Raw genomic sequence first — 15,779 nt, 5'->3', positions numbered from 1 at the left:
CCTCTCGCTTAAAGACAGTTTTTAAAGCACTTACAGACACTTTCAGCAGGTTAAGACTGCCTGTCAGAGGATCACTACAGCATATTGTATGGACACTTCAGCTACCACTTTAAGTCAGGAAGCAGTGATGGATCATGTGTCAAATCTTCTCTGTTTAGTCAAACTGACATAAACCTCCTTTGCAATGAACCAAATTCTTTATGCTGAGAAGAGTATGTTTGAACTTGGCTTTAAAGACCATTATAAACTGCATTAACAAACAACTTTATCTAACCTTAAAATAGCACTTGTAATATTATGACTTGATTGACTGACTAGGCTCTAAGTCTTTGTCTTTAGTTATGACTGCTCTATCACCAATGTAATTCTGTAAGAACCTCACAAAGTCAAGAGATGTGAATACAGCATGCTTCCAGATTAGGATAGTAGCATTGTCCCTATATACCTGTTTTTGCTCTGATGTAAGAGATTACAGAGGGTAAAAGTTCACTAGGGTTTCTAGTAATGTTAGTAAGCACATAGTAATCCATGCCTCTAAAGAAAACAAAATGCTATATCCCAGCCTTTTGAACATATACAAGGAGAGTTTGTATCCTCCAGATCTCAGTGCAGTCAAACCTCCCTGCAATACATCACATTACTAGAAACATCACCCTAATATGAGAAATACTGAAACACCATTAGTCATTTGGAATCCCAGCAGTCTAACCTACTCCATCTAAACTGACACAGCTGCTGTGACAGTAATGAGGAAATGCCACAAATAACAACCATTCTTGGCCATCCATCTCTGCCTACTAACTAGACCACAAAACACAAGATCATTTTAGCATCATTGTAAAATCCATATTTAGTCTATCTTAAACTGACTGTACTTTCGTGTTCATTAGGCAAACACTGTTTTGCTAATACAGCAGAAATAATTTTTAAGTATTCAAGTCCTGTCTGTGCCTAGCAACATTATCCACATTTTATCAAGTAAACTGAAAGCTAAAGAAGGTCCTTTAGTTGTCTTCTGCAATTGCACTCACCTATCAGATAAAGTAGGTGTCTTAGAGGGGCATTGCAAGTACTGCTTAAATCGAAGCTCGAATGCTTGCCCTATGGTGCTGATGACATCCTGGGCAAGGCCGTCACAGCATTCCAGTATATGACAAGCTAAATAAAAAAGATTGACACATGCAAATCACTGTTTATGTCATGGTGGGATGCAATGACCTATGGCAAAATACCTACTTGTCAAGCTTAGTGATGCGCACATTTCAATAAAAGCCAATTCTGATACTGTGAATTTCAGGTAATCACAACTTTTTAAAGGTTACATAAAATGGGACTAATGCGTAACTGCAATAGACAAGATCACAAATCTGTTCCACTATTTTAACAAGTCCACGAACAGAAAAAACCTTATAACATTTCACTTGTTATTACCTGAATGCAATAGATTATGTAAGAATTCTAAGCTTTAAATTTAAATTACATAAATATTAATAGATGGTAATAACAGTAAAAGTTCTTTTTTTTTTCTCCACAGTTTAATTACTTCACTTTTATGTCTAATCACCCCAAGTTCACAAGCTGCTCTCTTTTCCCAAATTACAGTCTGAGGGAGGAGCAGTGTCCACAGATACTTCCTAGATAATGAGCCCTGATCTTATTCCAGGAATACAGAGGTTGGTACCTTTTCCTGCTTGTTTTCATGGAGACACTCCCAGCAAACTGCAGGGCTGCTGAGGAACACAGAGCCAGCAATCTGATTAGCTCCAGCACTTCTCCATGTGCAACTTCTCTGAACCCACTGAGGCAGTAAAGGGGGCAGACAGCAACATAAGCTCTCTTCCAATAAAGACTGAGAAACCTTCATCAGCTGTCTGAGCAGATATATCTGTCCTGGTTTTAAATCAGAGAATGGCTTGGAAGTCTCATCATATGTGAAAATATAAAGAGGTGAACTTGTGAAATTCCTGCAACTCAACATTGCAGGAACATAAATGGGTGCTAAGAGGTGGAAGCTAAAGATCTTAATAAACAACATCTCAGTGATGTCCAGAGAAGCCCAGGCAAGTTAATTTTCCATACTCAGAGTTGGACAAGCATATTGTCTGCTGGCTATAGCCTGGACTAGATTTCAAACTGGCTCTTTTCCAAGTCCTGCCACAGGAAAGTGGGTTCTTGTTCAAAGCTACTGATTTGTTCACCCTTGACTGCTTTAATAACCTGAATATAAGTCCTCAGCTGAAAAACTGTATTTTAGTACAAGCCCAGTGTCCAACTCATTGGAACCAAGTGCATTGGATGCCAGTGTCCTACAAATAAGGGTTGATTGTGACATTTAGCTAAAGCAATACAGGGAGACGAAGTAGGTTTAGATATGACTTTTTCAGAGGTTGAAATATTGGATAGACTTCTGGAGAGGCCAGAAAAAGGGCCAAGAAACCTGCAGTTGCTAGTCTGGAATGTCTGCTCTCTCTTCTTCAGCAGCAGCAGCAGCACCACCACCACCACCTCATTCAGCATGAGATGGCACCAATCACAGTGCCAAACAGATACAGTGGTGTTCTCTTCTCACCCTACAGCATCTGCTATGCCAACCAGCAAGCTGAAATGCCTCGTCCAGGGAAAATGCCCCTAGATACATGTTGAAAGTGGATTCAGCAGACAAAAACAGGACCTCCATGTGTCCAAAGACAGAGGCAGACATCCCTGACTAGCAGTGAGGCATTGGTTTTTTTATGCCCTCTGCAATACTGCTATTGGCCTTGAACAATCAGCCCCCGTGGAAGGTGCACATTTATCTCTGAAAACGTGGACCAAAAGTAGTTAGGCCAAACAAAGCTAAAATGTTTGCACTCCATAACTAGAGTGCGAATTTAAGGAGGTGACGATATCGCTCACTGCTAAACCTTTCTGGAGCTGAAATGAAGCATGAGTCATTAAGTAGTTTCAGTAGGTGACATAATGAGTAACCTGTTTCCTTGGATACGTGAATGGACTTTCAGCAGGTAGGAGATACGCTTCTTGTAAAAGGATGAGAAGGTTTGGCTCACACAGAGATGATTTCTTGTGAATGTTACAGCAGAAAATAGACAGCCTTGAACTTGCTAGATCCAGAATGCAAAGCACTAAGATAGCTATTCCATCCTTGTGAAGAAATGAGTCTAATATGCAAGCTATACTACAGCATTGGTGGTAGGGTAGCATCAGTAACAGCAGCAGTAACATTTTCACTAAATACAGATATAAAGACAAATCTCCTTTTAAAGTAATTTGCAGACAACACAAAGAATGACAGAACAGCAAGTGATGGTAAAATACGGCAATTCAGGTTCCTTGGTAAATTAGACCCTTTTAATAGGTCATATACAAAGTCACTGATCCGCAAAACACTGACGAGTGTTGTACACAGATGAGTGGGGAAAGCACCCATAGGAAAGCCATAATGCTGAAGGCTTAAAGACCACAGCATGAAAGAATTTCACATGAGGTAACAGTGCTTCACTGCAGCAAAAAGGGTTTAGAAGGAACCAGATGAAGAAGAAGACAAAACAAAGGAAAAATAGGAAGGTGCATTCTCTGCTATAGTGACAGCCCCTGTTATGTAGATATCATATACCTTTTTGAAAGAGCTGCAAAAAAATGAAGGAAGGAGGTACAGAAATTATCTGAAGGGTGGAGGATGTGCACTGCAGCTGGAATGAATCAGTCAATCTTTTTATAAAGAAAACTGAGAAATTACTTGACCTGAATACACCAAAGGAAGAAAACAATATCAGGTGCTCAGATGACTTCTCAGTCTAGGATAGCCTAGCTCAACAAGGAACAGTCACAGGAAGTTAAGGATGTAAGATAGAAGGAACATAATACAGGAAGAACATAGTACAGGAGGAACATGACAGAAGACAGAGCACAGGGCTCCTCCAAACTCTACAGAGCATATATCTGGTCTACAGTGCTAGTCCCTACACTGACTGAGATCTCTCAGAACAGCTAAATCAGTCTTGGATTTAGCAGAAGGCTACTGCTAAAGCAGGTGGGCTGGAGAGCAGCTCTGCGCCATGCATTCCATAGTCTGACACTGGAGCCTGTCCAACAGGATATTGTAATGGAACAAGCATTGCAAAGAACTGGACTATTCCCTACCTCCCATTCCCTTTAAGTTTTCTAGGTATTTAACTTACATTCAGCAAATTAGTACGCTTTGGGCAGGTATTATTTATGAGCTAATACCCTCAAGTCTGAAAATCTCTGCACATGGACTCAGCAGATTCTTCAGATATCGTTGAAGATGACTACATATGGAAGCTACTGTGTCAGTTGTGCTGATGGTAAGGCGGGCAGCTGAGGAAATCCTATTGGAAGTACTTAATGTCTCTTAATTTTTTTATTTTTTTTTTTTTTTTTTTTTTTTTGAGGTAGTCTGATCTTCTCTCTTTATGATCTATGACTAGTAAATAGATTCTCAGGTACATTACAAAATACTTTGTATGTTGCATTAAGACCTAGTGAACACAATCAACAAGCAGGTCCCTATCCCTGACTGATTGCAACTGAAGCAATACAACCTTGAATAAAACTTTACTGAGAAAGAGAATTACAGCAAGCTGGCTGTAAAGCTAGTTATTTGATAAAGAATCTGATTCTGCTAGGAAGACTTAGGCGTATGCTGGGAAGACCTAACAGATACAGCTGCCTTATCAGAGGACTTAATCAGAAGGCTTCTTAGCTCTTGCACAGTGATTGGGTGTAGGTGAGACTTGGCTGTTGCCTAGAAGCTTACACAGCCAAGTAAGGCAAGTGTTTGATTTAAGAGATGAAGAGAATCAAAGTGATATTTGGGTATGAACTAGCAGCAAGACCTAGTTATTCCAAGCTTGAGAAAAAACTGCTGCTTCTTATTGCTACACAATCTTTCCATGGCTCTGTCAAAGGCCATCCTTTGATTGGGCTACATTCTACATTCATGTTTTTCAGGGTGGGACGGGGGCGAGGAGGAGTCTGACCTAAATCATTAATAATTAGTGTTTTTCAAAGAAAAGATAGACATCAAATAGATATTTATAACTTACCTCTACGATTAACAGGATCCTTAGCTACATATGCAATATAGTCTGAAGTATCCTGTCAAAAAATTAAGATACCTACAATGAATGCAAAAACATCTTTGCACAGATTACAGCAAAAGATCACAGTCCAGAGTATGTACAGTTCTTTGGGCAGAGCCCCAAATGACATATTTTGCACTACAGATGCATACTACTTAAACCCCCATATAAACGTTTATGAGTTTTCATTTCCTTTTACCACTTGCCTTTTTACAGAATATGATCTAATCCAGCAGAATTTTAAAATCTCTTCTATCAATCAAACAAACTCAGTAGGATTTGGCCCAGGCCTCATTTAGGAGGAAATAGAATTGCAAGTCCTTATCTTCAAAATACCCAGAGATTTTGGTTCATAACATGAATAATCATCTGGTTCTGTGGCAGAAAGAGTGGGAGTAACAGCGCTGCTCCTCAGAACTACTGAGCAATGGCATTTATTCATGTGTGACAAGCAGGTGTTTACTGACTACAGTGCCATATGGCACAGAGGTGTTCAGCCACTGCTTGGCTCTGACAAGCAGTATCCCAGTATCCCTGCACGCCCTCCCCCTGCCCTTAGGCTGCTCCCTGACACACCTGTTGCCACATGCCTGGTGGATTTTCTGGCAAGAGCACACAGACATCTTCTTGCAGGATTTTTTTCTTCCTCTACTGCCACTCTATGCTCCTGTGCACAAATGGTGCAGACTTCTATTATTATGCAGATGAAACAGAAAGGCCTGGGTTTCTGGGAAACACTTAGGCCTGCTGATAAATCTGAAAAATGCCATATTGCCTTGATGCAATCAGGAAGTCCTGGTTAGGTCTGGTATTTCCTGACATGCCTGGCTAGTCAGGTAGGCTAAACCCAAGGGATATACAGGCTGCGTTACAGCTGGCTGTGTAAATCTAAACAAAGCCTTTTCAGGTGACTGATCCAAGATAATTGTCAATTATGCCAAGATCTAATGTCATAATAAACATCAATCTTCAGTTAAAAGATAGACTTCTTCAGCACAGCTTTTTCTAGTGCAAGCATATACCACCACTAGCCACCCAAAACAAATCACTGTACTGAACGTCTACACAATTTCCTTCCTAAGGATAGAGCAAGGGAAATGATGAAGCACAGTCATGGGCTCTGGTGACAGATGTGTAACCATGTCAGTTAATGCATTGTTGGAAGGCACTCAGACATGGCAGCAGTGAGGCTGGTCTGTTAAAAAAGCATAGCCCTACCATTTCGTCTCATAATTTCTCACACACCTGTGGCACAGTGTCTGGGCAGTGACTACAGTGGAAATAAGGATGCACATCAACAAGTAAGGGGAAAACAAAGGTGACTATATCTATAGTACCAAATAATACAGAGCCCTTGTCTCACTGCACTAGCTTCTCACAGCATGCCCTGAAACTCTCTGAGGGACCAGCACATGCTTGGCATCAATCCCAAGAGACCACTACGAGGGAAGAGAGTGAATGTGTGGGTGCAAATTGCACTGTGTTATTTATTTCAGGGCCAGAAAGACTAGAAAATGGGCCACAGATCAATTTATTTACTACTTCAGGCATAGCTAATGGATACATTTATGCCTGAGTAAATCATAGATCTATTTCATAGCTAGCGTGGGTGTGACAGTCTGAAATCACCTACACCTTATTTCATTTAAAGCTCTGAGATTCAAGCTGACTATGACAAACCATTAAGGACCTAAGGTGGGCACATTTCAGTGTGGCTAAGTTAGAAGACCCTCATCCAAAAACTGTACAGGACTTGGCTGATGCAGCAAAGTGATCCTTGACATTCAAGAACTGAAAACATGTATGAAACAAGTATGAATGAGCTGTAATTTTCAGCCTAAAGACATTGCATTGTAGTGTTAAAATGTGGAGGTATTGCTGAAATTGAAAAACTACTGCCTTCAGGGACCTCTGATAGACCTGCCTTATTAGACCTTATGACATCCTCCACTCCAAAATTTCAGCAGATATCTCCAAAAAACAGATGTCTTCTCTGACAGCCTGGAAACAGCCACCTGAAATTACTGTGGAGCAAAATTGTTTAGCGTATCACAGGAGGGGCTGAAGAGAGCTAAAGCAGATTGAGAACACAGCCTTGGAAGTGAAATAAAAATGGTTCTGAAATGGCACATAAAAGGATTTGGTACAGAGATTTTTAAGCTCCCATATTCTGGCACAGCCAGAATATGCAAAGGAGAATACTGTCCTTTCTCAAGAACTGTGGAACACTTCTCCAGGGGTTATATTTTGAATAATATAATTAATGGAAAGGGAGTAGAAGGAAGGTTGTAAAGGCAACTGCTATGACAAATGGAGGCAGATAGCCTGAGCAGAAAGGCTGGCAGGGTAGAGAAGTGAGAGTTGTCTCACCTCCTAGTAAACAAAACTCCAAAATAACTTCAAAATAAGGGAATCACTTCCTGAAGAAACATGGGCACATATCTAGCTTCCTAGGTCACTATGGCTTTTCTCCAACCTGTTTAAAAGTCATATAAGGAGATACATTTTTGGTCTGGAGGCCAGCTGTGGTTGGGAGATGCAGTTTGGTGATGGCAGTCCACTACCAAGTAGAAATCATTAAGGGCTGATGAAAGTTATGTTTAGATACCTCTCTGATGAGTAAATAAAGCTGTGAGCTAAATCACATCCTTGCATTTTGTCATCTTCAACATGCACCCAGGACAAAGGAACTAGCTGCTTTTTGCACAAGCTTTTGAGTTAAAGCTGTTCCTTACTTGACCAGAGAGAAGCTTGTAGAAAAACATTAGATACTTATACCTACTTTCTTCCTCCCAACATCAGAATGAATTCATGCAGTAGTCTTATTGGGAACACAAATTCATAATTTTACTGTACCTTGTAGGCTCCCTTGCACCATGCAATTTTATTTCTCTGGTAGCTCACTGACTCAGTAGCGAGATTTTTATCTCTTTAAAACATTTGGAAGAGCTTGTTTACTCCAAATCCAGAACTCTACTGCTGTTCCTCTCCTCTTTCCTGGTAAATCATTTCATCAGTGGGCAGTGTGAAATGGTGTTTCCAGGACCTAGCATTTGGGATGGCAGATGGGTAGCAAAGAATCTTCTTACGGAGGCAGGGAACTGTGCTAATCACTCCTCTGCCCACTTCAGGAATTGTTCATTTACAGCATCCATTGCAATCTGTTGTGTTTCCAAGCTGCTGTTGATCCATTTTTTGTTCCCCAAATTATTGTGATATTGTGTCCTTTTCCCTTCTGCAATTGTACTGAGCTCAGTGAAGCTATACTAAGATAGAATTTGTCTTTATGTTTTCTGACAAAAACATAATGAACAGAGAAAGCACCAAGCATCTTCACCTTAACAGAACTGAACTAAGAGAATTAACTCACAAAGCAAGCTAGAAATTGCCTTACTTGTAGTACATAACTGATATATGACAGATAATCACATGATGGAGAAAAAGGTACTCATTCAATTAATCTAAGTTTAAAAGCTTTCAAACTTCTTAGGTAAGAGGTAAGCACTGTCACTAATTTATATTTTTCCCATTGCTTCCTGAATGACAAATACTTTTGAAGCCCATTTATTAATATACCTTTGGATGAACAGGTTATAAAAATAAGGAAAAGCACAATAAGCACGAATCTGCCCTTTGATCTAAATAAATAAAATTTGTAGGTGCATCTAAAAGCTTTGCAAAACAGAAAAGAAAGACCTGTGCTTTTTCTGAAAGCCTGTCTTCAACCTGCATGACTGTAGCAAATATACCTGCAGGCAGAATTTAGCACAGTCTTCTCAATTCACACTTACAGTTGAGAAGAAAAGAAAAAAAAAAAAAAAAAAAAAAGAAAAGCATGCATTACTATAAATACTATAAATACTATAAATACTATAAATACAGCTGCAACATATTCTATTATTGTAAAAAGTGCAAGACAAATAACAGGATGAAAATCCATACAATACCCATATAACTATTCTACATTACTCTGAAAAACAAAGCCCTGCTTATCAGTTGCTATATGAATGCTTACAGCCCCTTGATACTTTTTGTTACACTCATTCGAAGGGGAGGATCCATGAATGCTTGTCAGCCATTCTGCTCAAAGAGAGCTTGATGGCAACAATCAAGAAAAAATTATGAAAGAAGAAACAGGAGCTGTTGTGATTTTTCCTTTTAGTAAGATATGCTTTAAATTTTGTCACACAGCCCTCGTAAAGCAGTTTCTATGTGGGAGAACGCTTTACAGCAACGCTTACCGGATCACCTCCAGACGCAAAGGAGATAGATTGCATATGGTGATTTGCTATGATCTGTATGGATCAGAAAGAACAAGTGTGAGTCAGATGGGTTTCTTACAGTTTGCAATTCTGATTTCTGTTTTTTTGCTTGTATGCTGGTGAAAATCCAAAATCAAGATCAAATAAGGACCTATAAGGACTTCAAAGAATAGCAAGATAACATAAACAAACTTAAGGATAAATGTTTCTATTCTGGTGTTCTTTAAAATGTATCAGGATACTGCAAGATTGCTAAATGTACTCAGAAGTCTACTAAATCATACAGACCTGTCAGAGAGTGTCTTTGGAGAAATTTTAATCTGCTAAAACTCACTTTCTTTATTACAGATAATGATGAATGAAACAAAAGGTCCTATTCATCAAACCATTTTTCTGCTGATGCCACTCTGGTGAAATCAATGAAACCATGCCAACCTCTACACCAGCTAAGATTCCTAACATTGCATCCAACACCTACTGTGTCATTTTATGTTTCAAACATCAACATGTTTACAATATGCAAATAGAATTTTGAATCTAGCTGCAGTGTAGCATTGTGGACAAATTCACAGGCACACTCCAGGCCATTTGAAATTCAAATTGCTTATGTACAATTTGAACTAATATGTTATTTCTCTGGGAAAAGACAATTTGTTCTGAACCTCTAATAAAAGCAGAACATCTCTGCTATTCTGAGAATCAACTTACAAAATCTTTTAATAATGAAATCATGTAACAACCAAGAAAGAAAAGGTCATTTGAAAGAAATTTTCACTTGATATTTGAGTCACAGAAGCCATGCCAAGGAATTCATCTGGGATGGAACAGGCCACTGTTAAGTGCCTCAGAGCTTCTCACAATAAGATTTAGGATCTTGATTCTTCACTTTGGAGAGGGAACCACATACAAAAAACCATTCTGGAAAAAACAAAATAGACTAGAAAAATATTCTCTCTGCTGTTTCCCCTAACCTGCTTCTTAAAGACCTGAACTATCAACCACCTTCCTTGGAAATAAAAAAATCTGACAGAACATTCTCTGGATCTTGCTGCTTCACTAAGTCAGAGAGAGGTGACAACTATTTGTAGTGTTTCTTTTACGGAAAGAGCACTTCATTTTCAATAGCCCTGCTTTTCCCACAACAGCCTCCAAAGATGTGGTTAGTTTTTAAGTGTATATTTGTAAATTAGTGTTCTGCTACCCAGCAGTGAGGATTTCCTTCTCTTTTTTCCCCTTAAAGAAGTAACAATAGAATATATAGTACATAGAATACATATAGAATGTAGATTATCTTAACAACAGAACTGAAGTAGTGAAGTTCTGTCATGCAATTTCATATTATCACTATCTTGACTTGTGCAAATAACCTAATCTTTTATTTCAGCATGTAAAAGAAAAATTATTTCAGATTGTCACTAAACTAATTTTCCCCAAATTTTAAGGAGGGTGAAAAGTGCTTGAAATCATTAGTTCAAGTCAGGTGGGCTTTTTTAATTCCACAGCTAATTTAGTTTGAAGTAGGAGTGTTCCCCACCTCACCTCTACCAATATCAAAATACTGAACAGAAATACAGCAAAGTATCAATGCCTTGCATTGTTTAAAATAAAACAATTCGCTAATGTTGGCATACAGTTCAGAAACATTTTAATCTATGCCAACCTTCATTTTAAAGAAATAAGCAAAACAAAATCATGTTCCATTCATCTCTGCTTAATATGTTCACAGAACTGTTGTGCACGGGTACATGCAGCTACTTTCCTTCTACCACAAGGGCCAACAACCCTGGCTTGTCTTTTCTTTCCTTTCAGATCTGCTGGGAAAAAGAAACTATTACAGAAGTTTGCAGCCATCCTCCTGTGTGGGGCCTCACAGGGGAAAGCTGCTGGGCCATGCTTATCTGCAAATCGAATCTTCGGCATAAAAAAGAAACAGGGGAGGCCACAGCCAGACTGGGGATCTCTGAGAAACCAGACATTTCCCAGGCCTGCAGCACCTAGAAGTGTCTACCTCAAAAAGAATATAAGAGAAAGATGAACAGTTTTGTAAATTCAGAGAAAAAGGCAAAACATGTAGTGGATGACTCTTTGAAATAAATGAGTTTTACTACATTTCTGCCGTAGCACTGGCTGATGACAAGCTGACTTTCAGGGTTTGGCACTTCCTTAGTAAAGCTAATTAACATCACGTTCTTATGCTTCTGATGAGGAGTAACTGTCTTTATGAAAAGCACTGCTGTGTATATTCCATAGTAAGGCTACAGACTACTGCCAGTCATAGCCCTGCTCCCCCAGTCTCAGTGCTCACTGCAGAGAATTGTGATGTTTTCTAAATAAGAATAAGAATGAAGATATACGAATAAAAACATACTAATGAACAGCAAGATTTTTAATAAATGGTATATATATATTCTTTCTTATTTTTTAAACCTGAGGCCCCAAAGGACAGTAGGAATTTTACTTCTTTTCTCTCTGTCTGTATCTGGGCAGAAAGTTGCATGCCCTAATGCAATATGTGGTCCACAGCAAATAGCACAGCAGTGACTACGCATGTCTGTCTGCTTCCTTTTTATATATACCCTGAGCAAGGATTTTTCTCATCTCATACATCATTCACAAACCACTGCAGTGATTCCCCAAAGTCTATCTGTACCTTCAGCACAGTGAAGAAGAAGAAATGAGCTACTTTAAAAAGGCTGCCTTGTCTCTCTAAAAGTCTGGCCTTTCACTGCACTGCAAAATCCCTGAGGCTGTATTTTTGGCAGTGCCTCAGGAACAGTTTGGCCTTTAAGACTCTAAATGGGAAGAAAACAACAAAATTGGGGATGCACATTCAGTATTTTAGCTGTTGCTCCAAGCACACCCCTTTTATGACTCTGGAAGTTTGTAATTTTATTCAATAAGAACTCTCACAACCAGATAATGGTATTTCACATCATAGGTCTTTTAAGAGCAAAACCAATCTACCTGAAACATGGCAAGAAGAAAATAATTTATCAAAGTTGTATTGAATAGTGAAATAAGCTGACTTCCACTATGATTATATTTTGGGTTCATTCATTTTATGAAATTATTGAGGAATAAGTTTGAGCAATTGAGTATTTGGCAGACAGCAAATAATTGTGTAGCAGGCTGTTCATCAAAAGCCTCACAAGTTAATACAGAAGTTACACTCACCTGTTTTGTATCTGGATTCATTAGATTTAAGCTGCTGGTGGAGATATTCAACATTATGCTCATTCCTGCAAACTGAAGATTGCTCTTTCCCAAGATGCTAGAAAGGACTTTGCTTGGTGGCTGTGAGGAGGGGGGGAAAAAGCAGATTTTGGTTCTCTGATTTTTTTGAATGACCTTCATTGTATGCAGGGTTAGTGTGATCTTAAAGGCTTCTAAAAAGTTTACGACTTTTCAGAGATCATTTAATTGCAACAAGATGTCTTCCTCTGGAAATTATTTCTCATTTATTCTACTACTACTACAACAACAATAACTACTACTACTATTAATAATAACAGTAATAATAATAATAATTATACTAGCCAAGCAGCTCTTCATCTACTCTTCACAAAAAAAAAAAAAAAAAAAAAAAAAAAAAAAAAAAAAAAAAAAAGGGGGTTTGTGGGACAGCACCAGTGTCATCTTCATCTTCACCAAGGGACCAAGTAAGCAGACTAAGATGAATGCTTTCAGTCAGTATCTTAAAACAACAATGGTTTTGTCCTATAAAAATAGCTTCAGCTCTTGAAATTTACTGTTTTCTCTACATCTACTGACCATTCCTTGCCATATGGAAAGTGGGACTCCAGTGATACCAATGGAATGCTCACAAAATGGGATACGGTGTATTATGGACTAGATGACCTCTAAAGGTCCCTTCCAACCCCAACCATTCTATGACTTTTCTTGTAGACTTTAGAGTAGGTAAAAGCCAGAACAGACAAATAAAACCTCTTTATGCTGTGGGGAAATATGCATCTAAAGATTATCAGAGAATAAGTCTAAGAATGTAATACAGGGGATGTAATAGTATTGATAACTTTTATAGGCATGCCACCAGCTCTTAGGAGGCATTGCAGCAACAGAAGTTATGCTGTCAAAGGAAAATTCATAAACTTCTCACTTTTGACAGCTATGGGGAACCACATAGCTGCATGACACCAGCTGCATCCAAGTAAACACAGCCTGTAAAAAAAAAGGCTGCCCAGCAGTAACAGATCAAGCCCTTTAACTTGCTCTACTTGCACTGGTGAATATTCATGCTGGTCATTAGGATATAAACACAAAATTACTGGAGACAGTGTTCTTCTGCCACTATGTTTGCACTTGTCCTAAGCTTCCTGCAAGCTTGGATGGTTTTGTTCCTAGTAGGATGGACACACTTGAGCTTCCGTAGTCCTGAAAGTTTACATACGTTCAATTTTATCTTCTTTCCCTTCTGTTTAACTGATTAAAAATATATTACGTACATACTGCTTCTATGTAACATGCTGCACTATTTCAACCCTTCATGTTACAGAGCTAGTACTTCATCAACTTCTCTTTTGAACAAACTCTTTTGAATATTCTTGTATCTCTTCTTTCCTTAATCCTTCATGATTCCCGAGTCATGCCTAAGGATCACCTACCCACAGTGCAGGTAAAGTGTGAAAATTTGGCTTCAGGAAGTACACGTCACCTTAACCAAATTGATATGCTACTAGTGGCAGAAACATGATGAATGTACAGACCAGCAAAAGACACATGTCTGACATTTATCTGAAATTCTGTTGCTCTTTTTCAACAACTTATAAGCAACATTACTTTTAAAACCTGTAATACAGCAAGGTGTCTCACTAGGCACTTGGAATTCTGTTTAACTTATTTTTTCAGCTACATTTTGTGTCATTTTGCTTTCCAAGAAGAAAGATAATTTTGTCTTTACTTTCAAATTTAAAATGAAAAGCCAGAGAACCAAGAAATGCCAATGAGATAAATTTGGTGGAGGTGAAACCATAGTCTTAATTTCTGAGACAATTTCCAATTACACTGTGACACATTGTCACATATGACTGACTTTACCAGGACCAGATCCTCCGTTGCAAACAAGTGGCATTTCATTGCGTTCCTTTCTGTTAAGATTCTGCCCAGATGGTACAGCAGCTGAAGAAGCAGGCAGACCTTTTCCTTCACCTGCACATTCTCCTTCTGTGCCCAAGAACACACACAAGAGCTATAATTAACTACTTTGTATGCTTCTTTCCTTAGAGATAGCACCACATCCCAGCTTTGCTAGCAGGCCTCTGGAAGAGACTGTTGAGAGCCATCAGGGCAGGAGCTGAGCCAAGGCTTCCTCCTCTCCCTGTAGGAAGACTCTAACTCCCAGCACACAAATAAAAATAAAAGCATGGTAGTAATGATGTCAGGTACACACTGGACTCACCATCAGCACTGGGCACTGAGCATCAGCCACAGGTGTTTATGGAAAAAGCAGAGGGAACAAAGGATCACCTCATATGCTCTTTCCATTTCCAGAAATCAGTGATTACCAAACTCTTCAAACGTCATCAGTATATCTATCTTTCAAAAACAAATCTAGTCACTTTCAACACTATATATGTTTTGGGCTTCTGCTGTATCTTCCAGCACCTATTTCCATAATTTACTCATGCATTTTATGGAAAGACATCCCATTTGTTGGTTTTAACTCTTCCACCTGCAATCTACAAAAGAAAGTAAAAGGAGGAGGTTTCTATGGAAGGAACATAAAGGCACAATCTTCATCCTAGATGTACTTATACTTCCAGATGCGTATAAAAGCAGATCCTGACCAAAAGGGCAAGTGACAACATACAGTGAGTAAAAATAGCCAATACTTTAAATGATTAATCATCTGCAATTCTCAAAGCTGCCTTAAAGTCACCTGCCTGCTGTGCCTGGTCTCCACTGTGCTGTACAGAGAAAATACAGTCAACTGCACTACAAGAGAAAAAATACCTTTCGTTTCTTGAAGGCTCTTTTGGCACCAGGCATGGCTTCACAAACACGACTGATTGCTTCCCTGAAGAGACAGAAAAAAGCTTTATGGCAAAAGAATGTGTGGGTTTCTTCATTATGCTTGAAATGCACTGGAGAGAATAGTTTCAACTGTATTTCTGTGCACAAGTGAGGATAGTTAGCAGGTCAGTTAGCTTTCCTTTAAAAAAGAAAATGTTTCCTCACACTATTAAAAAGACTTTTTCTCAGTGTAAATCAGAATAATGCTCATAATACCATCTTTCCAGTCTCACTTTTGTACATTGCTTAACACCTTCTTTTATAAAAAGTTTATTTTAATGTGGGAGTTAGAAAGCATAATTTTTCGTACTACTATACTATGCACTTTTCCAGTTAGAGCAAAACCACCAGGAGTTAAATAGTAACAGAACCCTAAAATACTCTT

The 15,779-nt window shown here is 38.7% G+C and overlaps 1 protein-coding gene across 1 annotated transcript in view; it reads right to left on the bottom strand.

Annotated features, from left to right (window-relative positions):
- Window positions 1-15,779, bottom strand: part of SHC3 (SHC adaptor protein 3) — an 86,745-nt gene that overhangs the window by 7,960 nt on the left and 63,006 nt on the right. The window contains exons 7-11 of the mRNA XM_041486726.1: window positions 15,335-15,398; window positions 12,539-12,658; window positions 9,344-9,397; window positions 5,067-5,118; window positions 1,032-1,158 (exon numbers count right to left, since the gene is read on the bottom strand). Of these exons, the coding sequence (XP_041342660.1) occupies window positions 1,032-1,158; window positions 5,067-5,118; window positions 9,344-9,397; window positions 12,539-12,658; window positions 15,335-15,398 (417 nt within the window). The remainder of the gene's footprint in view (window positions 1-1,031; window positions 1,159-5,066; window positions 5,119-9,343; window positions 9,398-12,538; window positions 12,659-15,334; window positions 15,399-15,779) is intronic.

This window comes from Pyrgilauda ruficollis, unplaced genomic scaffold (assembly GCF_017590135.1).
Source record: "Pyrgilauda ruficollis isolate IOZ18807 unplaced genomic scaffold, ASM1759013v1 scaffold78, whole genome shotgun sequence".
Taxonomy (NCBI): Eukaryota; Metazoa; Chordata; class Aves; order Passeriformes; family Passeridae; genus Pyrgilauda; species Pyrgilauda ruficollis.
The sequence above is the reverse complement of the archived record's forward strand: the minus strand, read 5'-3'. Positions and strand labels throughout refer to the sequence as shown.